The sequence below is a fragment of the Vidua macroura genome, chromosome 4 (assembly GCF_024509145.1).
Source record: "Vidua macroura isolate BioBank_ID:100142 chromosome 4, ASM2450914v1, whole genome shotgun sequence".
Classification (NCBI taxonomy): domain Eukaryota; kingdom Metazoa; phylum Chordata; class Aves; order Passeriformes; family Viduidae; genus Vidua; species Vidua macroura.
The window spans coordinates 22,750,802-22,776,290 of NC_071574.1; the positions used below are offsets into that span (position 1 = coordinate 22,750,802).

General features: G+C 40.4%; 1 protein-coding gene across 1 annotated transcript in view; it reads right to left on the minus strand.

Annotated features, from left to right (window-relative positions):
* The window catches only part of UNC5C (unc-5 netrin receptor C), a 253,524-nt gene that overhangs the window by 78,073 nt on the left and 149,962 nt on the right, over positions 1 to 25,489 (minus strand). Inside the window, exon 2 of the mRNA XM_053976284.1 lies at positions 17,668 to 17,889. Coding sequence (XP_053832259.1) covers positions 17,668 to 17,889 — 222 coding nt within the window. The remainder of the gene's footprint in view (positions 1 to 17,667; positions 17,890 to 25,489) is intronic.

Genomic DNA, 25,489 nt, shown 5'->3' on the forward strand with positions numbered 1-25,489 from the left:
GAGAGATGTAGGTGAGTGAAAAACTAATTGCTGAGATTTTGACTTTTATCACATACAGAATGTATTTTAGACAAATTGGAGGAATAGCACTTCAGCTAATATAAATTGTACCACATCTCTAGGACAATTTACATCAAGGGACAATCCAGACCAGTTTTATTTTGATATATCATAAAACCACATAATCAATTTATATGACTTCCTTAGCCCTTTTGTACTTAATCTCTTTTTGCTAGACAGACACAGCACAGGGAGAAGTCCTGTTCACTGTGACACTGAGCTGCCAGGAAAATGGGTTTTAGGATGGCCGAAAATATCCTGATACGTCATAATGATGAGCATATGTGCTGAAGTATGGTTATTGCAAGCTGCAAGATGGGAACTACTACTGTCATATATGCTGCAGATATTGGGATATTTTTCAAGTGATTTTATAAAACAGTGAAACAAAATTCAGTGCCTGACAGTGTCTCTGGCCCTGCCCTCCATAACCCATCTCAGCAAAACCCTCCCCCAAACCCACAGTTGCACCCACAAGGACAGTGACCCACTTGCCATCCTTCCAAGCAGACCGAGATTTGCCCACATTTCCCACACAGTGCTCTCTCTGGGGAAGCCTTTTTACTTCTTCTAAGTGCAAGGAAATTTTGTGGTGTCTCAGATACCACTGTGAGCATTGCTGGCAAAATGTGTACATCCTCTAATGATGCACTGTGTTTCACACTGACACAATCCCCTTCTCTCCTTCAAAATGCAGTCCCTGGTCAAAAGGCTCTTAATTACTGGGTGGGGGCGGGAGAAAATGTTTACACCTTTTTTCAGCATATTTGCTCTTTGCTGATGATGCTCAAGTATCAACAAATTTCTAATGCATGTCTGCCAATAGAGAATACCATTGCCATTTCAGAAATGCACTCTTGCAAACAACCTTGAATATATAAATTCACATACAAATCTTTTGTGTAGTGAGATTGATTTTTCTTTCCAGAATTGCCAGGAAACTGAACTGAATTATCCTTGGATCAGAGCATGCACAGTTTGTCCCCATCACCAAACACCAAAGGGCAGGTCCTTCTGCTGAGCACAGACTTGAGCCTGTGGAGGCCAGCTACCCAGCCTCCTGCCACAGGGCTTACAAGGGGATATTCATAACGTGAATGTTCCCAATTGTACAGCATGGCGTGTTCCTTGAGCACTGGAAACCAGGCCAGCCCTTTGATTTGCCTCCAGCCTCACAGAAGCTCCATTCAGGGAGCCAGTGATTAATTACTGTTTGCACACAGTTGTGCACTGTCACTGCAGCTGCATGCTGCCTGCATCACAAACTTGGGCAACAACCTAGAAGCAGAAAGGAATGAAAGCATGTAACACCACAGACTTCTCTGGTGGGAATGCCTTCTAATGAGATGTATTTTCCTGCTAGAGACTATCACAGCCCAGTTCCCTTTGTATTTCATTATCCTTGACATCTTTAGCCATTGAATTATCAGCTTCTTTGAGGGAAACACTAAATAGCTCTTCTCTTTGAAATTAAATACTCAAAATATGGTAACAGCACTCCAAAGAATGGAAATCAAAGCAGTGCATGGGCATTTGATATGCACTGAATACTGTGTTATAAACTTATTTTGCTTTGGTGAGCTAATTTGGCTCCAAGAGGGGTCTGAGGGATAGCTTTTGTCCTGGTGAGAAGAGCATGAAGAGGGTGGGGAGGAGCATGTACCTTACATCCATAAAAAATGTTATATTTTCCCAGTGCAACTTCTGCTAGCCTAAAGATTACTTCGGCTCATTCCCACAGTTTTTACTGCACTAGCACAGGGAGCTTTTGAAGGTTACAATATTACGTTTTTATAATAAGGCTGATTATGACAGAGCTTGATGGAGCAGTGAACTTTATTATCCAAGGGCCAAAACAAGCATGCTCATAATGATCATATTGGTTAATAATGATTATGAAATAGCCTTAACATTCAGGACACAAATGCCATTTTCTGATTGTCTGTGGAAGATACAAAACTATACTACAAATAGCTGCTCCTTATGAAGGCACCAGCAGAACTTTTTATCTCAGACCTCCTGAGATGCTTTCTAATTCAAAATAACAAGCTACTCCTTCTAATGTCTTTTGGGACCGCTGTGAAGTACTGACAGGTTTCAGGTTACTCAAAATAATTTGGTGTTTGAACAGTATCAACAGTTGTGCCATGACAAAAGAGATGCACCCCTTCTTTCCATAACAAATAAATTCTACCTCTTTCTGCTTACAAGCAAAAAAATCATCATTGTGTCTTGATATCTAAGGTAAACTATGTTTCCTAGAGTTCAAAATGTATCAAACCACAAATCTTCTGGTGGTGCCACAAGATCATCTGGGATATAAGGATCCATGGCCAGAACTCGGAGATTTGATTCCACCACTGCTTCCCAGCACAATACACTGGTGCCTTATTGCCCAAACAGCAACGCTGATTTTGGAGAAAATCCTCACCAGCTGAAACACACCCACCCTCAGACCCTGGGGCAAGCACAAGGAGACGTGTTTCCCTTGTTGTACCAACTCACAATCTTATTCCTTCTGCTAGCCTACTCCAACATCACCCCAAAGAGAAAATCCCTTTCTAGGCCATATTGCAAACACTGCAATTTGCTGAGATATCTCAGATAACAACTGCCTTGTTACCAGCTGACACACTGCTGTACATCAGATTTCACAGAGGAGCTGGCACACTCTGCTTTCATTCAGGAGTGTATTGCTTATCCATCTCCTGTGGGCACCAAGTGCAGGAAAACCCTTGCATGATGACTTCAAACAGAGATCTTCATCTTATCTCTGCTGGACCTGCTTCTGCTTCTACACCAAAGAACATTAGCTAGAGGAATGGAAAAGAAAAAACAAAAAAAGGAAAAAGGAGAAAAAGAGCTGAAAACCCATGTTTCAATATTTCCAGACAATGTGGCAGGCTGCACCTCTTATTCAGGTGATTGTTTATCAAATTGTTTGATTATAAGTGAGTGCACAATCTCTGAGAGCAAAGTTAGAAGTTGCTTTATAAAACGAGCCCCTGTATTTTGCCCAAATATACTTAGGACAAGACAGACTAAGAGATTAGCAATAATTTACGCATCATATACCTACCTGGTACTGGCCAATTCTACTTTCTTACTGTGCTAAGTAAAAAATGTCATCTTCACACAGAGAGTATATCCTCTACCTTACCTTCTTCTTTAGAAATATATTGAATTTTTCAGTCTAGTTCTTTATACAGCTAAGCTATAAAGCAGGTGAAGATACACAGCATAAATGTGGGGGTTTTTTTGAATGCTTGAGTAAGCTGACCATTTCCAGAATTACATAATAATCACTTAGATGGTGGAACTACCCACAAGAAGTCAGGATCTTTGTATTTCAAGCAATGCCATAACAAACAGAGTTGAAGGGAAATAACAGCAATGTGGGCAGCTAGAATGCTTGACAGGTTCCTTCTACGAATCCACAAAGATCTGACCAAAGGGATATCCCTGACCCTATGATGACATGTTCAGCATATAAAACTGTGAGAAGAATAAGGAAGACGTTCGGAGTGGTGGTATTTGTCCTGCAAAGTCACCTGTGATGGAGACATGCTTTCCTGGGAACACCTGCCTGCCTACCAAGTGTTGAATAAATTCTTTGTTTTGCTTTGCTTGAACAGTTTCTGGTTTACTTATTAAACAGCCTTTATCTCAACCTATGAGTTCCCTCCCTTTTACCTGCTGGATTCTCAGCCCTATCCCACCATGGGAGTGAGTGGCTCAGTCACCAGCTGGACCTAAAGTACAACAAACCAGTCTAAGATATTCTTTTGTCCTAGTAGTTTTCTGTCCAGTTCAGGATGGAGGATAGCAATGAAGAAGGCTCGTGACATTTGTCACAATTTGTCTACAATTATGTCCCAGTCCAGTGAATCAAGAAGTTGTCTATAAGTCACAATTTTTTCCTACTTGCTAGCACAGCTTTTTCAATTAATCATTTCAATAAAATAAATGTATTTCTGGGACTAATACAACTCAGGCTCTGAGTAGGAAGGGGTAGGAAGGAACCAGAACCAGAACTTTACTTATTCTTTATTTGCAGGTTATGAGGGATTAATGGGAAGAGAAAGGCAAAGGGTGGAAGGAATCTTTCTCAGTCTGCCTACTGCTAATAAGCACAGGGAGAGGCACTAGCCCATGGTGTATATCAAAATCCAAGTTAATACCCCTCATGGAGCAAAAGGAAGTGTGAAGAGGGAATCATGCCTTATATGTATGGTCTTTTATTATAACTGTATCCTAGAAACACAATAAAGCAAAGACACACTTCATACACATGGTCCCCAAGTGCTTAACTTAGCTGGCTATACAAACTGTGAGGTAGATTATCTGGTCTTCAGAGGCACAAATGTTATCTTTTTTAATGTATGCAAATGCAATGCAATTGTAGATATTATGGCAGATTATTGATAACTGCAGCTATAACTCATGGGTTCCATATTGCATCCACTGTAGTAATTGGCAAATTTCCCAATTATTTTAAAAGAAACAGATTTCCTGACCAGACACACTTCTTTATGGAGAAACAAAAATGTCTCAAGGTTCTATGGCCATATAAAACTGCACAAGACAATAAATGATCACCATAAATTTCAGAAAACAGAAAATTATTATAAATTAATCAAATGTAATTATTCAGCCTGGAGTCAGTCTAGGTCACAGAGTTAATATCTACACCTCACTGGGCACCATTCTGCCGAGAAACTGTTTTGATATATTTTGGCTGTCATAACTGTTCGGCATTTGATATTAATACTCATGACCTGTGAAAATACTCCTCAGGACTTTGATAGAGAAATTTTGGTGAAAGTGTGACATTGGTATGTGTTTGAACCCTCTGGCAGAACAGTAAACAGGAACTATTTAGTCGCAAGACTAAATTGCACTTCAAAAACTCCAAGAAACTGCATGGATACTATGTTTATTTTCTCTGTAAGTAGCTCAAACAGTTTCTGTGCTTTTGTGCTTTCATTTGCCCAAAAGGTATTTCATTAATTAGTAATCACATACGCCAAAGAACACATTTCTCAAGGAGATGGAACTTTATGACCTACTGGTCTGGAAAAAGACATTGCAGTTAATACCTGCATATAGATGGCAGGTATATCGCAGTCACTGCCAATAAGTATGGAAATACAGCGAAATACAGCCTATTTTCACAAAGGTAACTTGTAATCCTTTACACATTCAATTTCGGAAAGTCAGTTCTCAGACCAGTCTCACAAACCTGATATTTTGTGCTGTTGGTTCTCTCCCTGCTTAGACAGGCCCATGTTCTCTCAAGTGGGTGAGACCCCAAATCTCCCTTCCCACTGCTTGGAGGAGACACAGAGGGCAGAGACAGTGTTTCTGATTGATGTAGAAGATGCTTTGGGGAACCAGCAGCAAAACAGCTCAGGGGCAGGGGCATTCCTCTGCACACCCATGAAACACCCCTGCTGCTATAGAATCAAATTATGTTCCTCATATTCCTCACCTGTCTTAAGAGTTCTAACAAAGCCTCACCAAAACACCACTTAAACAGTAGCATAGTTTTTGCCTCATGAAAGTGGCCAAGACCATAAGTCAAAGTGGTATAACTGTAAACAGATTTAATAAAAGGGAAACAGATTGGTTTCTTTTTATGCAGTCTCTTGTCCTTTTACCTTTGATGGCAAAATATAAGTGACCAAAGTCAAGAATTACAATATTTTTACTTATGGATAGTCTGGAATGACCCATCCAATTTATTTAATTGTTCATTACAGGTGCTACAAACAACCTGTGTCTGTTTGTTTTACTTGGTGAAGTAAATTTTTCAGAAAGGTACAAAAAAAAACCAAAAACAAAAAAAAACCAAAAAAAAAAAAACAGTGCTATGCAGAAATTTAAATTTATTTACCCTCTTGCAGAGATGGATCCCTCACAGTCAGAGAGTTATTCCACTAGAATATATCAGAGTACTTAAGCTATAGAATTTGATGTTTAAAAATGAATAAATGGGCTATGCACAAGAAGAACAGCTTCAAATATTGAAGATCTTGCTGAGAAAAATGTATTCTGTGCACCATAATGGGACTGAGATGATTGCAGAATGACACACTTTGCCTATAGCTTATTTTCTATATAGAGTATTTGTGACCTTAACAAAAGACAGATAGACAGATAGATATCCAGAGATAGTTTAAAAGAGTAAACAGCTTCTACACCCAGTAATCCTTCACACTGTGACTGCCTACACCTACTTTTGTCTCAATATACTGCTTTTACGTAAATTGAGGGTGGCTGGCAATATGAAATAACTGTGTGAAGATCACAAATAATTTTCTACGAATATTAGCTTAAATATTTAAATTAAAGGCTTCCAGCTATTTTTGGTCTCTTCATAATTTTCTCTTTAGGAAACAGATACATTCTGAAGTCAACACAGGTGAAGGCAACAGGTGAAGGCAAAAATAAAGTCAAGATTGCTCTAAAATTCATGTCAGGTTTGCACTGGCTTGCATCCCCTACCTATGTTATCTAATTACCACCTAATGGTATTGAGTTAAGCTAAAATCCCAGCTCCTCTAACATTTTTTTAACTGACTGACTTACACAAAAATTACAAAGGACTGTCTTCAGAGGGATTTTACTTTGAACTGGAATTAAAGAACATGTATTCTGTTTGGGTTTTGTTTTCTTTCAGTGAAGACAAGGTGGTTTTGTTCTTTTCCCATTAACAACTGAAGGACCAAGTTGTGTAAGATGCAGGGAGATTTGAAAACAGAGTTCTTGGATGCTGGTGGAAAACAAACCATGTGCCCTAGTCCATGCCAGCATGGTGGGGGTGGCCAGTACAGCCCTGTGGGATTGTCTCCTTGGGAAGGTAAAATAGCCCCTCTGCTATCTCCTCCCCTGGCCAATCTCAGCAGCTGATTACTTTGCATCACCCTTGAACTACTGCTGTTTAAGACCTAGGAACAGCATTGGATTGCTTGTTCTCAGCCTACAAACCATTCAGAGATAAAAGAAAAACACCTCCCTCTTTGTTTGTCAATTAAGGATATTTTCTGGTTGACAGATGGTTTTGCAAATATGTTCAAAATTCAAAATTGCTTCAAAATTCATTGCTCTCTTCCACATACAACAATATATGCCTACAGTTGCCACATTTTTTTCCTTTTTTCCTGGAACAAAAGCAATAAGCTCCAGTGTAGCAGGACTCCAAAGAAAACCTCCCTATAAATATATATATTTACATTTAACAATGGGCATCATAATTTCTGAATTTACAGAGGCTGAAGTCTAAGAGCAGAAGCAAATGTGAATTGAAGCATCTTGACCCAAAAGTTAACCTGACACTAAGAAACCCCAGGTGGCAACACCCAAGCAATTCCTTGCCTGGCTGGTGCTATTTACAGAGGGTGGAAAGAAGACAGGTCGTCCACAGAGAAAAGCAGGAGTATGAGCTCTTAGCAGCTCCAGCTCTTGGGTCATAGCCCAATCTTCCCTTCTTTTGATTGAGGAACATGCAGCTGAGAAAAGATGTTGGTTTAGTTTTTTTCAAGGGCCAGGAAAAAACATGCCAATGGTTCATGTTTTACTTAAAGCAGCAGTTGAGACTTCACAAAGAAGATCTGTGCACTTTTCATTTCTGGTTCAGAGGATTTACATGCTCTTTTTAATGATCTGGGCCTTCAGCAGTGGGTAATTCTTCCCAGTCCCCAGCTTAGTGCTCATGCAAAATTGAAGCACTTTTGAGGCAGTTTAGAGCCTACAGATGAATCTCAATGTGCAGGCAAAAAGAAATAATGGTTTAGCACTTCACAAGATGAAGCAGAGGAAATTATGAATAAACAACAAAAAACCTAAATCTATTGAACTTCAAACATCTGGGAAGCCAAACGAGAACATTTGAATTTTGAACAGTGTGTTTACATTCCCTTGCATAGTGGAAGGGGGGGCAGGGAAATGAACAATAAATGGGTTTGTATGTAGATTTATATATAAAAATATAGATCAAATAATTTATTTTACTGACTTACCAACTTATGTGTGTTACAGATGTAAAATATATATCTGCATATGTAGATACATGTGTATGTTTGTACCACATCCACTCTGCATGGTTTTGAGAAGCAGAGACAATATGAAAATGCCTTATTTTTGTGAACTTGATGTGATGACACAGTTCAGTGGCTGGTGCAGCTATTCTGGGAACAAGGACAGTCTCAATGTGACATAAGGGGTCACTCGGGAGCCTCCTCAGCAGTTGTTTTCCTATTTTTTTAGTCTGCAATGTGGAGGAACAGCAGGTTGGGGAAGAAGTTTAAGACCCCCATCATTTTTTGCCATTGTTCTGCATGCTGGGGATGGTATTTCACAATTGACCTGGGTATCTTCAAGAAAAAAAAAAAAAGAAAACTAAAAAGGAAAGAAGAAAAAGGCTAGCAGCTGTTTTCAAAGCAGCTTTGTCCACTGTGCTGTCAAGTGAAGTGACTTTCTCCAGACAGAGATGAAGCTCTGGGAATTTACTGTCTGCTCCCCCACACAGCATGTTTTCAGAGTTGTGCCAGGGCAGCAGTCAAAACACCAGCTCCTGAACACCAGGAGGTTTTTCTTAGTTTGTAGTGAACAAAGGAATCATGGCAGGAAGGCATGCAAAAAGGCAGCCTGGTGGTCACAGAAGTCCTTTGGTGTGTACAGCTGGGTACAGCGCAGTTCATGATATTCATCAGCTGCAGGGGGGCACCAGGGATGCAAGTTCCTCCGCAGATCCATGTGAGTTTGACATGAAAAAAAGACCTTTTAAATTTATGTAGATAAATGCCATCAAAATATCCCTGGAGCTCTAAATGCCTCCTTTTACTCTTTTTTTTCTAGGTACCCCACCACTCTGAATTCCAATACTGGTTTCCACCTTAGTTGAAAACCAAAAGCACTCGACCTAACACCCAAAGCAAACCTGATCTACTTCTAGGCATTGCTGTTCCTCAGGGCTGGCAGTACTTACTCCTCTTCAGAGGAGGGTATAGCAACCAACCCAGGTGCAGCGTCAGCACTCATTACAAAAACATAATTATACAAGTCACTGGGAGCCCAAAAACTGCAATCAACCAACCAAGATCCTCTCTGAATCAAAACCTGGGAGCAAAAAATAGAAGAGATTGCAAGGGCCTAAAGATTTGTATTCAGGGAATAGAAGACATAGAAGTGTCTGACAAAAGACTCACTTTCTACTCTTACAATCAAAGTATGAAGGGGATGAGAAGTTATAAAGAATTGTGGAAGGCATTCCAACAAAACCTGAGGAGAAAGAACTGTACGTAACCTTGCAGGTGAACAGCAGCTCTGCTGGTACTTACCGCATCATGCTGCTCATTTATGTACAAATTGGGAATGCATGGGAATGACAAAATGAATACTGGCAGTGAACTTGTAAAGGCAGCACAAAATTAGATCCTGTATGGGTCAGAGCTGTGTGTGACAGGCATCTCTCGTTCCCTTCATAACATTAGCGATGATTTGGCACCCTTCCTGCAGAGCAAAAAAAGTCCTGCTAAATCTGGTCTATGTGCAAAGCTTTGCTCACATACAAATGCTTTTTTTTTCTTTCTAAAAAAAAAAAAAAAAAAAAAAAAAAAAAAAAAAAAAAAAGAGAAAAAAAGAAAAAATAAAAAAATTTAAAAGGAAAGGATTTCTCCAATGTAGTTTTAAGGAATAGGAATTCTTCACTGATGATTTCTCTGCCTAACAAGCTAATAGAGGAAAACATGGAAGATACCACTCAGGTAACTGAGACACAAGCTTAGATAGACATCTAGGGAGTCTGGAAATCACTTAAATTTTTAGCACAGTCATTAAGACCCCAATGTCTCTAAAGAGTGTTAGACTACAGCCAGATCATCTGGCTGCATCAGACTATAATTTGTTTGCATAGAAGAAAAAGTAAGGTATAATTTTGACCTTCTATTTCCCTGAGTATTTCCAGGTATTTTTGTGAAGGAACTACAGCTCTACTAGTCCTACCCATTCTCATATTTAATTAACTGAAAAAACTACACTTAGAGGATGCAAGTGTTCCTGCCAGGGTGCTACTGATGGCAGCACTTTTGTTTGATAGCACACAAGACCTTGCCTCTGCTCTTCTTTTCCACCATGCTCTTTTCTGCCACTACTGTATCCAAGAAACAGCTGTTTTCTGTTTAGGCCCGTGGGTGCAGGATGAAGACTGGGCTTTGGGACTCACTTCCAAATCAAGAACACATTTATGAGCCTTTCAGGCATCACACACCCTCACCACAGGGGCTCCAGATCCCACACAAAGGGCTCAAAAGGAGCTGGGGGACATGGATGGAAATAGGAAGCACTGCTGTGCAAAGCTGTGGCTAGTCTGAAGCTGTGGTGGGTGGACTGATGTCAGAAGACGCCTCTTGGGGAATTAATGGGATTACAAGTGTGCAACAAAGGGTTTAATGAAGGAAAAACTGGGAGGAGAGAAGATGTAGGCCTGAAATATTCATGGGGGTGTCCTCAAATGCTTCAGATGAATGCACTAGGCATCCATATTCCTCTTCTAATTATTTTAAATAACTTTGTTTCCTGTCTCAGATTTGTTTTTCTAGAAGCCCACAGGAAACCTCCAGGACAATTAGGCAAACAGCTGCAGATAGGAAGTTAATGCTGCAATAAGAAATAAATATCCTAAAGCTTTTATCTTTTGGTCCCAATGCACTTTGCAGAGGTAAATCACAGAGACACTGAGTGATTTGCACAGATACATGGTGAATATATAGAAAATCTGGAATGGGCAAATGACCTTTCCCATGGGTCCATCATTACTCAGAGGAGGACCCTGAGAGGGATTAACTTGCAGGAAGAGTAGCTCCCCTGGGCCCCCTGTTAGCATGCCTGAATACCCTGAAGGACAGAGTAAGGCTGGGAGAACCTGCTCCAGTCAGCTTAGAAGCAGAGGGTTCATGATGTCCGCTGCTGATGCTTGCAAAGAGGGCTAGACACACACTCCCACGGGGAAAAAGCTACTGGAAAGGACAGCAGTAGCAGAGGGACAGGCAGGTCTCAATGGCTATGAACACAGCCTTCCACAAAGGCTTAGAAGGACAAAGCTCCCACATATAAGAATTCGATTAAATAAGAAATTATTGGTACATTAATGCACATACTGCAAGTGAATCCTATACTCAGTTGAGTTTAACTCAAAATTCCTCAAGTCTTTTGCAGGCCTCTAGACAAAAAGAGAATCTCCCTGGCTGAGGGGAAGTCTTGGTATTGCCTATGAGATTGGCTGCCAGAAGCAAATATCTGATCCAGTGGTCTTATTCTGTTTAGAAAAGCTTGTTTCCCTTCTTCAGGTATGTCCTGACCTTAGGAATTTTTTCACTTATTTCAACATAAACCCCCATTATTTTAAATGCATATCCTAGAAAGTGGTGTCTCTCTGCCTCTCAGTGTGTTTCTTCTGAAGCTTCCAAAATAGCTATTTTTTTCTATGCAAATATACTAATTGCTCAAGATAAAAGTGCAAACTTCGTCTGCTTGAAAACTGTCTGCAGTAGCTTTGTTGTTGGGTATTCCCTTGATCTGGGTGAGAGGAAAACATGTTCCCAGCAGCTGATTTTGAACATGCAGCCTGTGAGAAGAGAGAACTTGCAGCACTGATGGGCACAGAGCTCCTCTACCTCAGGAGAGCTGCCTGTCAGGCCACAGGGAGTGACAGGCAGAAAGAAGATGGCCCAAGTGACAGCAAAAAATGTCTGCAAGTTAAATTTCAAGTGGGGAAAAACCCCTTTTTTTTGGGGGGTTTCTTGATATGTTTTATGGAAGTAAAGAGCCTGTATTTCCCCAGAGAGTTCCAGTTCTTTGGAGAAACTGAGTTATGTGCTTCTTTCTTCACCACCTGCAGCCTTTCAGACCATATATACATAAGCATGTTTCACTTGCAGCAGCCTTCCAGAGAGGGAACAGACTTCAAATTACGGAAGAAAACAGATTGTAGTATGAATTCTAACCCACATCTCAAAACTATTAATAGGAGTATTTGGGAAGAGATGCTCTGATACATTTTTAAATTTCCTTGAAATGAGCTGGATTAGGGCAGAGTATTGAAGGAGCAGAGCTAAAAATTGGCAATATGTTGCTGAGAAATAATTATTTTGTATATGGGTGCTTGATGTCTGTAATGGATTTGATCCAATGATATATGGAAAATAAAATTACTTCTGACAATGGCAGAATGAAAGCAATCCTTATTTATGATGTGTGCCTAGTCTTACTAACATAACCCCAAGGTATTCTACCACAGAGAATCAAAATATTGCAGGCTAAGTCTAACTGCAGCATTCAGCATCACTTTCTATATATATAGTGAAGTTATTAGGGACACTGGCCACATTTGCTCAGAAAAATAGCTTTTTCCTTATCCTTTGGATTCTTCAAAAATAATACAGAGAATTAGGAGACTACAGCATGTCAAGATGCAAAAAGAGATTAAGTAAAAAAGATATGCAGAGAAATAATATAGCTGTAAGGAAAGGAAGATCTAGAGGTAAAAGAAATGTCTGAAACATTATCCTTCCACATCTCTCCCTGAGCTTGCTTACTTGGGGATTGGGGGCACTGGAATTTTGTATTTGGGCTGCCAAATTAAGTTCTTCAACACTGTTATTCAAAGACGTGCAATACTAAGAAATAATGGTTTTTCTTTTTTATAAAAAAATACTAAGATAAATGAATACAATTTCTCAAAATGAGAGGCTGTATGATGACCTTTGCTGTATAATCAGAAGTCCCAGCTTAAACAATCACTTTTGCCATTAGGGCAATGCAGCCTTCTAATATCTGGTGTGACAAACACCAAAATAAATGGCTTTCATGAGATGTACACACAGAGAGGAAGATAAAGGAACAGAGCATTTTGTGCTGGAAGTGATTTTCCTGCCTCTCTACATGGTACCAGAAGAGCACAGTGACTGTGAAGGCTTCCCCACTGCTGTCTTGGCTGCAGGATCTTGTAAGAGCTGTTTTAAAGGCAAAAGGGCAGATGTCAGTCCTTGATTTTCTGTTGAGAGGGTGATCTATTAAAGACTTGGCTAGCTGGGTATCTACTCCCTCAACAGGCTGCCAAACCCATTGCTTAAGATAACAAACTCCTATTTGCCAGATCAATGCTGACCCTACGTCAAAAGCTCAGTCTCCTTTCACTGAATTCGCAAGTCATCCAAAAATACTTTACTAATTGGGAAAGGTAATGGTGGGAGGTAAGCATTGGAATTTCAGTGGTGACTATGTAAAGAAACTGAAAAAAAAGAAGTCAGGTTTCTCTCTGAAAAGAAGTGCATATTTGTCCACTCCAAGTGCAGTTTGATAAACTCTCTTAATCAGACAAAAGGAGGGGGTCATCAGCAAACTCCCCAAGACCTCCTCTCCCTATGCATCCCAGCAAAAGAAGACAGACAGTGTAGTCAAACAATAATGCAGGGTGAATTGCCCAATATGTCTATTTAATTAGCACTTAAAGAATCACAAATGTTTTCTCCTTGCTTGAAGGAGAGAGAAGAACATGTCCCTGGCAGAGGGCAAGAGAGGGTTTATAGACCATTTCACCTTAATAGTCACAGAGAAAATATTACAATGCATGTCCAAACTGGAAAGACAAAAAATGCTGCAGATTTTTTTTTTCTGCTTTTCTCTTGTACATCACTGGGATGTGGGATTTGATATAGCAGCATTTAATCCCTCTGGACAATAGAAAGGGGTGCAAGACACCGATTTTCTATACGTTCACAATTCTCCCACCAATGCAGAACTGGTCTGTGTGTCTTGGAAAATATTTCTCCATAAAAGCACACATGCAAAATAAAAATCACAGAATCACAGAATAGTGCAGGTTCAAAGGGAGCTTTAAGGTCACCTACTCAAATGCCCTACAATAAGCAGGGACATCTTCAACTAAATCCGGTTGCTCAGAGCCCAATCCAGCCTGGCCATTAGTATTTCCAGGGATGAGGCATCCATTGCCTCTCTGAACAACCTTGTTCAGTGTTTTTCCATCCTCATTGCAAAAAAACCTTTTCCACAGTCGTTTTCAGAGGTACAGTAATTTGTAAAATGTGCACAAACTGCTCTAACAATTATTGATGCTATTGAACTTCCTGCCCTGTAACAATGGAATTTTCTTGCCCCCAAAAGCATCAGTTCTACAGGGCTCCTTTTATTTTTGTTGCTGTTATCTTTTATGACAGTCAGCCATAAAATCAAATGTGTTCCCTCAAAAGAACTCTTATCTCTGTTTTTTAAAACCAGTGTTCTTTTTTTTCTGCATTAATGGGAAAATATTCCAGAGACATAAAAGCATAAAAAAAGACAATGCCCTGCCTTGTATTTCATATACATAGGAAATGAAAGAGTCAAAGATGTGCACTAGACATTTCCAAAGTACCCATTTGACTTCTTTATGAAAATGATCAGCTTTTTCCATAAAGAAGAAAAATTCCAGTGATTCTGAGGATTTAAAAACAGAATGTAATGATCTTCTGTAAAGCTTCAGGTTTGTCAGACTCTATCAGTATAAAATATTTTGCAAGGCTCTCTCTTCAGGCTAATTTAATTAAATAAACTGGTACTAGAACACCCTGCCACTATTATGGTACACATCCTCTCCAACCAGAAGGCAACACCTCCCACAGAGTCCCCAAGCATGTTCTTTAAAGCAATGCTTTACCCACTGTTTAAAAATACCCCACAGTGCAAAGTATATATAACTATTACTCCCATTATGTTCCTTCTCTCTTTCACAAAGAAAAAAAAAATACAGAGTAAAATTATGTGAATATTTACTTTCCTCACTTAAAAATTAACCTTCTTAATACATATAACATTTTTATCTAGCAGGTCTCTTCAATGAGAGCTGGGCTGCACTCTAATTCCATCTTGTGTGCCATTGCTATTGCTATTGCTGTGCTGTTTTCTCTGGTCTTCTCAATGACAGAAACAAATTTGCCTTATAAGAAGAGTTAATAATCTCTGCATAGATTTCATTCATGGGCACAGGCTCAAAGTCCATGAACACATAATCTTTTGCAAATCAAAACTTATTTCTCTCTTTCATGCATCATTTACAATCCCAAGGTGATGTACTGCTAGCATCACACCTGTATTTTAATTCACTTTCTTCCTGATTACTCATCCTTTAGAAAAGAAAGCACAAGTGACCTTTACTCTTTTCCCCTCATATTTTATTGTCTGTTTGCCTTGTTTTTCTTTGCTTTGCTTGTCTACGTAAAGAATTGAAAGCCTAGTTCAAACCCAGCAGCAGAGTATTTCCTCAGCACAGTCCTCTTTTCATAAGCAGGCAGAACAGACCCCAGGAGGAGTAAAATACCAGGAAAGAAGAAAGCACCCAGTTTTCAGTTGCTGGGATTACACAACTGACCCTGCAGAAACACTGTGTAAGTGAGATCCCTTAGAGCCCCAGGTCACCCATGGGAAGTCTAGACCTAATCTGGTGTGTGGGCAGTTTCTCCTGCCTCTCTAACCACAAGTCAGGAGGCGGCAGCAGCGTAGGTTTGGACGTAGAGGGATCCTTACGTCACCCTCTGGGCAGCTCAGTCATTACTTCTGTGTCCTAGGTTACAACTGCACTAGCTAGTCAAAAATAGCAAAAGAAACCAAAATAGCCTCAGAAGTGATAGAGTCCAAGGGCTTTGCCAGCCTGACTGGTGCAAGCTGCCAAGCTCATCTCCTTCTTCGGGTGCCGGAATGAACCCTCACCATCTCCTGCAATTTTTTTTCTGCAGCTTAATCTGCAGTGAATATAGTTTCCTGAGCTTCCATTGCTTTAAAGAAAATATTATTTTACCACAACCTTAATTAAATTCTTTACGCATTTCTATACGACTTATGTACTATGAGCCCTAGATTCGAAATCTGCCTACAGGAAGGTGCACAAACACTGCAGCTGTGACATGCATTAACCAATATTCTGGCAACAACCAGGCTGACTGACAAATTTGGATTTTGATGACAGTTTCATTTAAAAAACCTATTAGTGTGACTAAGTTTGTGGCTCTTGTGCTAATAATCTGACGTGGACAGCTTTTGACATCCTCTTCCCCCACCTAACTCTAGGAGGTGATATTAATCTTTAATTGATAATGGTTCTCATTTGCATATAATTGCTGTTGTTTATTATGCAAAGTATTTGTCCTCTGAAATATTTTGATGCTTCTCTTTTAAAGATTTGCCTTTTACACTTGTAGAATACAATTTCCTTTATAGCATCACCAAGTTTTCCCACAATGAGATTTTTGAGAAAAAAGAATTAATATTTCACCTGTAGTGAAAAAACGTTCATGTTTCTAAATGAGTGATGTCCATGAAAACTTAAAAAATTAACCCAGTCATAGCTGTCCTTCTGTTTGCCCATCTTCATTCCCTTGGGCTACCATGGAATGAAAAACCCTGAAGATGTATTCAGCAACATGATTTCTTTTTTTTTTCAAGTGTTTCTCCTGTAGTCAACTTGTGGAAAAACCAATTTTTACAAATGAATACACAGGCCCCAAGTCTAATATAGACTTTTTTTTTTAGCCTTTCTTCCTACACCAACCTTTTCTTTTTCAAGTGAGAGTACCAAGAAAAGCTTATGCTTTTGATCTCTGTGCAAATAAATGAGCCGAAACAAATAAAACCTGGTTCACAAGAGACTTCCAAGACATCTGGTGGAGTTATTTTTCTAAGTAATTAGACCAAGTGGTGGTGCAATTCCCAAATGGAAAGTACCTTCTCGCTTGGTATCCAGTTATTTCTCAGAACCATCAAAACAGCAGTAAGTCCTGCTTCTCTCCTTGCCTGTGTCTCAGACTCTATTGATTACCAGTCTTCCCAAACACTGCTTTATTACTCAAGTTTTTAACCCTCCCCTCCCCCACCTTTTTTTTTTTTTTTTTGGCGCTATGAGGATCCTGTTTTACTTCCATGAATGTCAGTGGGATTTCTGGGGTTGACTGAGGAAGGATGCTAAGATACTGTAGCTCTCCTTCTTACAGGCTCTATGGAGCCAGCAGAGAAGTGCAATGAATAACAGCAAGGTGCTTGCTCTGGATCAATAGTGCTCTAAAGTGTGCCCAGGTGTGTTTTCTCCTTCTTTCTTGCTGAAAACTGATTAAATTTCTCCTTTTTTCCCCTCACATCTCCCCAAGAAAACATCATTCTAGTAACAACCCAATTGCTCCTTGACACTTTGGGGATAATGTGGTACTCAGTCTGTGACAACATCACAGTGCAACCACTGTGAATTTGTGACACTGGGAAGTGAACTGGGAGTAGACCTGTCTGAAGAAAGGAATTTCATTTTGTTTGTGCATGGTTCTCCAGGTTTTCCAGTTTCAGATTTGGTCAGGGTGCTCTATGCTGCTGTTCCACTAGCTGACTTGGATGCAGGCATCACCCCTGTGCTTTGACAGCAACGTTCTGTAATGACAGATATGGAATCCCAGGTGTAACAGGAGTAAAGAAAAGCAGCTGTCATATGAAACAGTTGCTAGATTACAACAGTGGGCTTGATATTAATGGTGTTCATTCTCATCCCTTCACAACATAACCCAAACTCACCAGAGGTTTCATCTACTCTCTCGTCCACCACATGGTCCTTCTGGTGAACCCACTCGCTGTTGCACTTAAAATAGATTTGTGTGGCTGGGCTTGCTTTGCAGTACAGATTCACGGGCTTGTTCTTCACAATGTAAGCCTCTTCGGGTTCAATGAGGAAGTGGGGCAATGGCTCTGGAGGATCAGATGGAAAAGTTTCTGGAAGCTCATGAAAAAAGTCATCATCTGTAAAGGAAAAATTAAAGAAGCAAAATTCAGCTGGTGGACACTTGCAAAAACTTCATGAAAATTAAAAAAGGTGCGTACTTTTTGAATAAAATGTTATTTTAGGAGCATTCCTAAACTGAGGCTTAGATGCACTGCTGTTTCCAGATTGGAAGAAACTGTTCTTTACATGCTGAGCATTCTTTCCTCTCTGTGATGTGACAGGGATGTGCACATTCACAGTCGGGGATCAGTCCTTTGTTACCATCACTGGCAATACCAGCAATAAAGCTTTGTGTCAGTGCTTGGTAGGGTTGCCTGCAAAACCATAAAGAGAAATAATAGAAACTTTCAGACACTTCAAGGTCACATTTTCAATAGTGACTTATCGCACTGCATAATCAGGTGCGTGCAATAGCTACCGCCAGCTGAGGCTGGTCCAAATAGGAAACGGTACCTTTTGTTTCAGATGAGCAATTTGAAATCTGCTGAAGGCAAAAGTCTAAATGGAGGTCCAGTCTGCGTCTCTTTGTTCATACTCTAACTCTCCTGCTAAGACTGCTAATGAAGGTGCCAAGCTATGCTTTATTTATTTTGCCAGTAGTACCTTGGTCTGTACAGTCCTTGCTATGGAGAGAACGTAGCAGCTGGGGCATGGGGCAGGGAACCTGTGAAATGGTGACATTTTGGACAAACATGGACACATGCTATTGACATAAGGAACCTCAGCACCTCTCTGGTGCTGCTGGTAAAGAATCAAGTCAATGAAAGGAGAAAGAGGAAAAGAACCCATTGGGCAGGAGGCAGGACTGAAAACACCAAGTGCATACTTCCCCTTCTCCCTCCCTCTTGACAAATCCTCTTTTACAAGCACTCTGCCCCTTTGTGCAGAGGAAGTCTTCCACATCAGAAAGCACCAAACTCAGCAGAGAATAGCCCTCTCCCCATCTCCCTCCCCACATGCCATCAGAGCACAGGATCATCCAAGAGGCTCTGAGCAGCAAAGCAGTGGAGGGCACCAACTCCTGACAGACCCACCAGCGGCGAGCTGGCCGCTCTGAAGGCCTCACTCAATCTCTCTGCCTCTGACACAGTTATCATTATGCCTCATGATGGACACTGATGCTGATCAATAAAACACCACAGAACATCCAACTGAAAATCCTGGCTGGCTGTCTCCTCCCTGCCAGTCTTCATGAAGATGAAATGTCAGATGGCTCCCTCCCCAAACCTGAAACCTCCCTGTGCAGGCTGTGTCCACAATTACAAGTGGCACAATTCTCTTTCCAGATACTGCTTTTCAGAAAGACAAGAAGGAACAGGGACAGATGAAGGAGAGAGGGAAAGAATGTAATATGGTGCCCATGCATGCAGCTGTATGAAGGTAAACGGCACGTCTTTATCAGTTATGGGAATACCTTACAGAGCAAACCATTTCGTGAACCTCCTAAACTGTTTATGAAGAGAACATATAATCACCCTTTTTTTTTTCTTTTTTATTTCCCACATCCCCTTAATATTAATTTTAAAATACTCCTGTCCTTCTTAGTGTCTCATTTTATAAGGAGTATTAAGCCTGACTCACTACTGCATCACTCCCTGAGAGTTAATAAAAGTGAACTGGTTCAAAGATAGAAAAAAGGGCCAATAAATAAGGCCTAACATTCGTCTAGCAAAGGGAAAATCTGTGACACACTATAACACTTCCATTTCCATCTCCAATTAATCATTTCCAGATACTCAAATTAAATTAAGTTTTTTATCACTTTCCCATGCTTTCTTTATTTCGGCAGCTTCCTTTTCTCTCTGACCACACCAGCCTCCTTCCTCTGCAATCCTATTTCCTCTCCTCATTAGGTATTTCTTACTTGCTCCATTTTACTCCCCATTTTTTTCCAAAAAGATGAGTTACAGTAAGTTAATGGGAGTCCTCATTTGGTTCCATGACAATGAAACATGTCTGAACTGAATCAAGAGGCTTTTTGGCATTCCTCATTCCCATCCATGCACACCTCCCCTCTTCCGTTCTCCCACATGCTGCTCCATAGACATCCACAACACAGAAACATTAGAGATGAATCATTTCCCCTGAATTGCCACAGGACGTATCTTTTTCTTCTGGTCATTTAATTGCAAATCAGCAAGGAGACAGATGGAAACTAACAAAGCACACATATGTTTTATAATTAAACAAGTATTGCTTCACTAATTTCTGGTGACTGGAAGAACAAATGTATTTATTTTCACCACTAAATTTCTGTGCGCTATCAAAGGCAATAATTACAATGCCTGACCAATTAACTGCACCTTATGAAAGATAACTAGAAGTCTAAAAGGAGGGACCAGCAAGCTGCAAAAAAGAAAAAAAAAAAAAGGAGGTTTTCAAAATTATTTTTTAATCAGCCTAGAAAATGGGTGTGGGTTTTGGCTTTTCCTCCTGAAGGTAACTGCTTATAAAGTTTAGGTATTATTTGTATGTATTCAAAGTACTGCTCAGTACATTATGATCTAGTCTCACATTTTAATTGTGGTGATAGCTGCTTCTCTCCACCAACCTGGCATCCCAGAGTTAGATACAAGCCTGTTTTCTTACTGCCTTCTTGCTGCGATTCCTCCTAAGTCTCCTTGAGCAACAATAAAACTCAGCCTTATTTTTCCATACTCTCTCATTTCTATCAAGAGGCATCTGAACCACTCTTAAATGTTAGGGTTATAGATGGAAACCATTCACAAACTGTCACACAAATAGTGCTCAAAGGCTGCCACGTCCCTGGAAACTGGCATTTAAAACCGTCACTTTCAGAAAAAAATTAAGATAGTAGCTAAGATTTTTTTTTTTTTTTTTTTTTGCTATTTGAACTTGAGAATGCTCATTCAATCCCTGCCCTCATACTGTTGCTGTTAATAGCAACAATGGTGTTTTTTTATAGAGCAGTTTCTCAAGAGGAACATATAGAATGTCACCATGACTGCATTTGGCAGAAAAAACAGGAATCCCACTGCAAAGCTAGTCTACCTCCATAGGCACTGAGGAACCCTTGCTCCTGCTTTTCACTGCTGAAAGGCAACAGGTGGCCTAATCCACCTGTGTGAAACCACAGTGGGAAGTCACTTGGAGTTTCCTGCATCCCCCAAAGAGATGGGGCCGGGTGCTGCAGGGAGGCAAAGCACCCCTCCCCTCTCCTCCAGGCACACCAGCTGAAGTAGCAGGATGGTGGTTTACAGGTAGAGAGGATGTGCAGCCCCAGTTCCCCTGTGCCAGGCTGTGACACTTGCTTCTCAGAATGAGAATCTTTTGAGGAAGAAGAACCTTAAATCCCCTCATGATGGCTTGCACATCACACCAGGCCTAGCTGTGTCACAGCTTAGGACAGTCAGCCAATCGAGCTGCTGATCTGGGACAGGGTTTTGAACCATCAACCTTAACACACGTCTTGGAGCCAAGTCTTGTATTTAGTTTTTTGAATTACAGCCATATGCTGTCGTGCTTTCGTTGTAACGCTCGCAGCAACATGCAAGCATAATTATAATGTTAGTGTAATTATATAGCAAAATATTCCTAAAAATCTGACACAGAAAATGTCAATATAGGACAATTGACTGTGTTGGGATTTTTTGCAGTTCTCTAGAGAACAAGACCTGGTAGACCAGAGCAATCTAATGAATCTGTGTTTTCATGAGGACAGAGTTTCTAACAACTGAATAAACACTTCCATCTGTTTCTCCTGACCACCTCTACTTAAATACAGGTCATTCCTCTCTCCATACAAAAATCAAACTCTGACTTAGATTTTTCAGGGATAATTTTGTTATCACTGTGTGGCCTGTTGAGCCAATTTCTATAATTTGGATGGGGATTGCCTCTCATGGTGTGCTCCATTGCTGCATGAGGGGATAAATCTTGCCTGAGACTTTGATCTGCATCTTCCTGACGCTTATCTCTGGTTATTTAAAATGCTCATCTCCCAGTGGTGCAACAAAGTAGCAAACTTTATAACTCTCTTATTTAACTCTCCTAAGTAGCTAGACATTTTTTTTTCTTTTGTCTGGAGGAAAAAAAAGCTAATTAAACCGTTTGGGAGTGATCTGGAAGTGTAGATACAAACACTAAAAATTCACATACTTGATTTTCAAGCATTATGCCAATGTCATGTGCAGCAAGTTCCCCTCACAACTTTGATCAAACACAAACACAAGACACGCATTGTTCTCCCCTGTTGTAACAAATCCCCTTCTGTGCTCAGTAACTTTGAGCTACAAGTTTACTTCTGCAGTATGTCACATTCATCTTTATTTTCACATAATAAAGTGTACAGCCCATCTGTTGTTATTGACTGATTTATATTAGCAAGACAAAAGACCTGATTAATGGTACTGCTAAACTGGTTCCAGTCATGCAATTCATTCATATTAAGAAAATAAATTTTTAAAAGCCACTTTAATCTATAAACTTAATTTGGGATTTTTATTTTGGTTGCTGGCCCAAATTCAGATACACTTTTATTTGCCTTCTGTATCTGGGAACTATATTTTTTAAAAGCAAAGTAAAAGGCAAATCTATAGGAACAGGGGAAATGCCACTGAAATCAGCATTGATACAATCTGGCATGAGCTGTCACATATAGGAATTTCAGCTTAATTTCAGTTCAGTTTTCTTTTAAGGCAAAACAAGTTCCTAAGTCAGGAACCTTTTGATGTTAGGAAAAGTCTTTACTCTTTTCATGCATTTGCCTGTAAAACTGTACATATTATAGATCTCCATGCATAACACGTGAAAAGAGAGATTTAATGGTATATTTCCCCTTTTATGGATTAGTATCCTGCTCTAATCTGTGGCAGGAAAATACTGTGCTCCATACACCAATCTGTTCATCTCTAGATCACTAGTTTTATTACTATATACGAAGCTTTAATTCTCATCAGCCCAGCATATAACTCAGTATATATCTGAACTGCGAGACTTGAACTATTATTGCTTAGATGACAATATATTGGACCATTATCTCTTCATGCGAGACCTGAAGCAAATTCTTCTCAAATGGAATTTACTTCAGAATGATTCAAGAGCAATTTAAAATGAATGGCTGCAAAGTTAATTCTATTTGCATTTGGATGCCCATCACTCGGCAAGATCATTCCCTGAGCGTTGCAAGAAAGGCAGCTGGAGTTTACTGTATGGATGGGATTTCTGCTCAGGTTTTAATGTTATGATTAAAAAGCTTTCTAGAGCAACAGGTACTGTTTACTGTGAAATTAACAGCAGGTGCTAGCTCAGCCAGACAGCTTATCAGGATGGAGACAAGGGTTTGGATTACAGTGCACACTCTTTCAGGAAAGGAAAATTGCTCGGCTGGAAGTCCTTTAGTCACAGGGTTTTCTATCCTCCTAGGAAGGGGATGCAGTGCCACCAAATGGGAAGCAAAAAATACTGTTTGCCATAGAGCCTGCCTCCACCTTAGAGGCTCATAACACCACAGAGCTATGAATCCAACATTAGTCCAAGTTGAATAAAAATTGGGAGAAAACAGGATTTTTTATAAGAATCACTAATGAACAGTTTCCATACCAAAAAGCCCTCTCAACCCTGCCTCTGCCTTGGAGACCACACAGGGACAGAGAGTGGGCACAACAAAGTGTAGCCTGTGCCCTGAAAGAGAAAGCACATTTTCCTGCCTTGACCTGGGGAGAAGGAGAGTGGCTTTCCCTCTGTCAGCCCTACCTCTGGCTGATTGCAAGGTGAGCATGCAATAAGGCAATCACTCCTTATTCTTCAGCACCTCAGAAGGGGAAGGTATCCCCAAATAGCTCAGGAAGTCTGCAATTTTGCAGCAGCAAAATATTTGTCCAACCTTGGAGGCTGGCATCTGCTTGCTTGTAGCTGAATTCACTGGCAGGCCTTTACGTTCCCAAAGATGAGGCTTGGTTTTGTGGCAGCCCACAAACCCGATCCTTGCTGAACTTTGCTGGACCCTCCTGGGAGCAAGGTCAAGGGAATTTCTGACTCAGATTTACTGAGCACCCACAAAATTAAATGCTCTTTTCATAAGGGAAGGCAGAGTGCAGGCATAGTCTGGGAAAAGTGACAGAGAAATCGATAGGGCATGCAATGTTCATCTTTTTTGGGTGACTTCAGTCCAGAAACAAAATAAATAAAGACCACAAAGAGGAATGAACTTTCCCTGCACCTGCAGCAGCTCAGAGAAGACTCTCCTAGCATGTCTCAGCTTAACAACACATCCCCAGGAGGTCAAACCCAACCTTTGCTTGCACGTAACAAAGAACATATGCACTGAGTGGCTACATATCTGTCAGAAGGCTGCTGGGCAAAAGTCTCCCTTTCAAACACAGGAGCATCAAAGAAAAGCCAAACACATCATTTCCTGTCCTTCTGTACTCCTAGAAAAATAAAGGAACTTTCACAGCAGCACAGGAATCAATACTTGATCCATGGTCGGCCACAGGCACAACCCGAAGCCCTTTCAAAAACTCAGACAATGGGCATCTCAGACACCTGAAATACTGGATTATTGCCTCAACTAAAGAGTCCAGGAAGGAGGTTTCTGTTATTTGGACTCAGTCCTACTATACAGACCATCCTAAATAAAGTAGCCATACCAAATGCAAGTAATCGTGCTTGTTATGCCCACCATATTCTGGCTAGCCTTTCTCAGCAAGCTGTGAAGAGCTGAAGGGGAGAAGGAGACACAATGCTTTCCCTTTTAACAGCAGTGCACAGTCTCTCATTACACTGGGGGGCTGTTAAGGGTGGGAGCTGCAGCTCAAGAACAAGGAGGTTTCACATCCAAAGAAAGCAGCCAACTGAATGGCTGCTGGTGCTCCCCCCTGGCAACCCTATGTGGAGTGGACACCTCTCCTCTTGTGCACTTCTCTCTGTGCTCCTATTTTATGTGAATGCTGCATGCCCAAATATAAAGCCAAGGGCAGAGGAAGATGAAATGATAGATGATTATCACTCAGCCACAGACCATGTGGACACTGTGCAACCATGTTGCCTACAGCAACCAGTGTGTTCTCCATCTCCCCTGCTCTGATAATGCCATCTCCTTCTCTCAACCCAGTGCTTAGAGTACATCTTGTCTGGCTTATCCTGGTAAAGTGCATTGCTGTTAATCAACAGTGGAGTCAAATATCATTTGCATCAGAGTAAGGAAAAGGAGAATCATATCTAGATGTGGAAAGCACTGTACCACCTTTATAAAGAGTTTTGCAAGTTACATCTTACCACTGGGGAAAAAGGCACCTTCCCCCAGTTTGTTTAATTCACAATTATGATTTAAGTTTCTGCTTCTCTTGAAGCTTTAACATCAACCAGATGAGAGGAAAATTGAAAACAAAACTCTCAGTGCTGTGTAACAGAAGGAATTTTTTTATACATCCCACTGCTCATTCAAGACAATACTTGCAGGTATATATGTAGACATGACATTTAAGGTTCTGTATTCAGAACATTACCATTGCCCTGAGACAAATTCTGTCAGACTACCAGCTGCTGCCTAAACATGCAAGAGGTGGTGGAGGTACTCATTAGCATTGGACTCAGCTTAGGCAAATGCAAGAAGACAGTATGGTTTCATGCAAGGCAATTGAAAATACTTTCTGT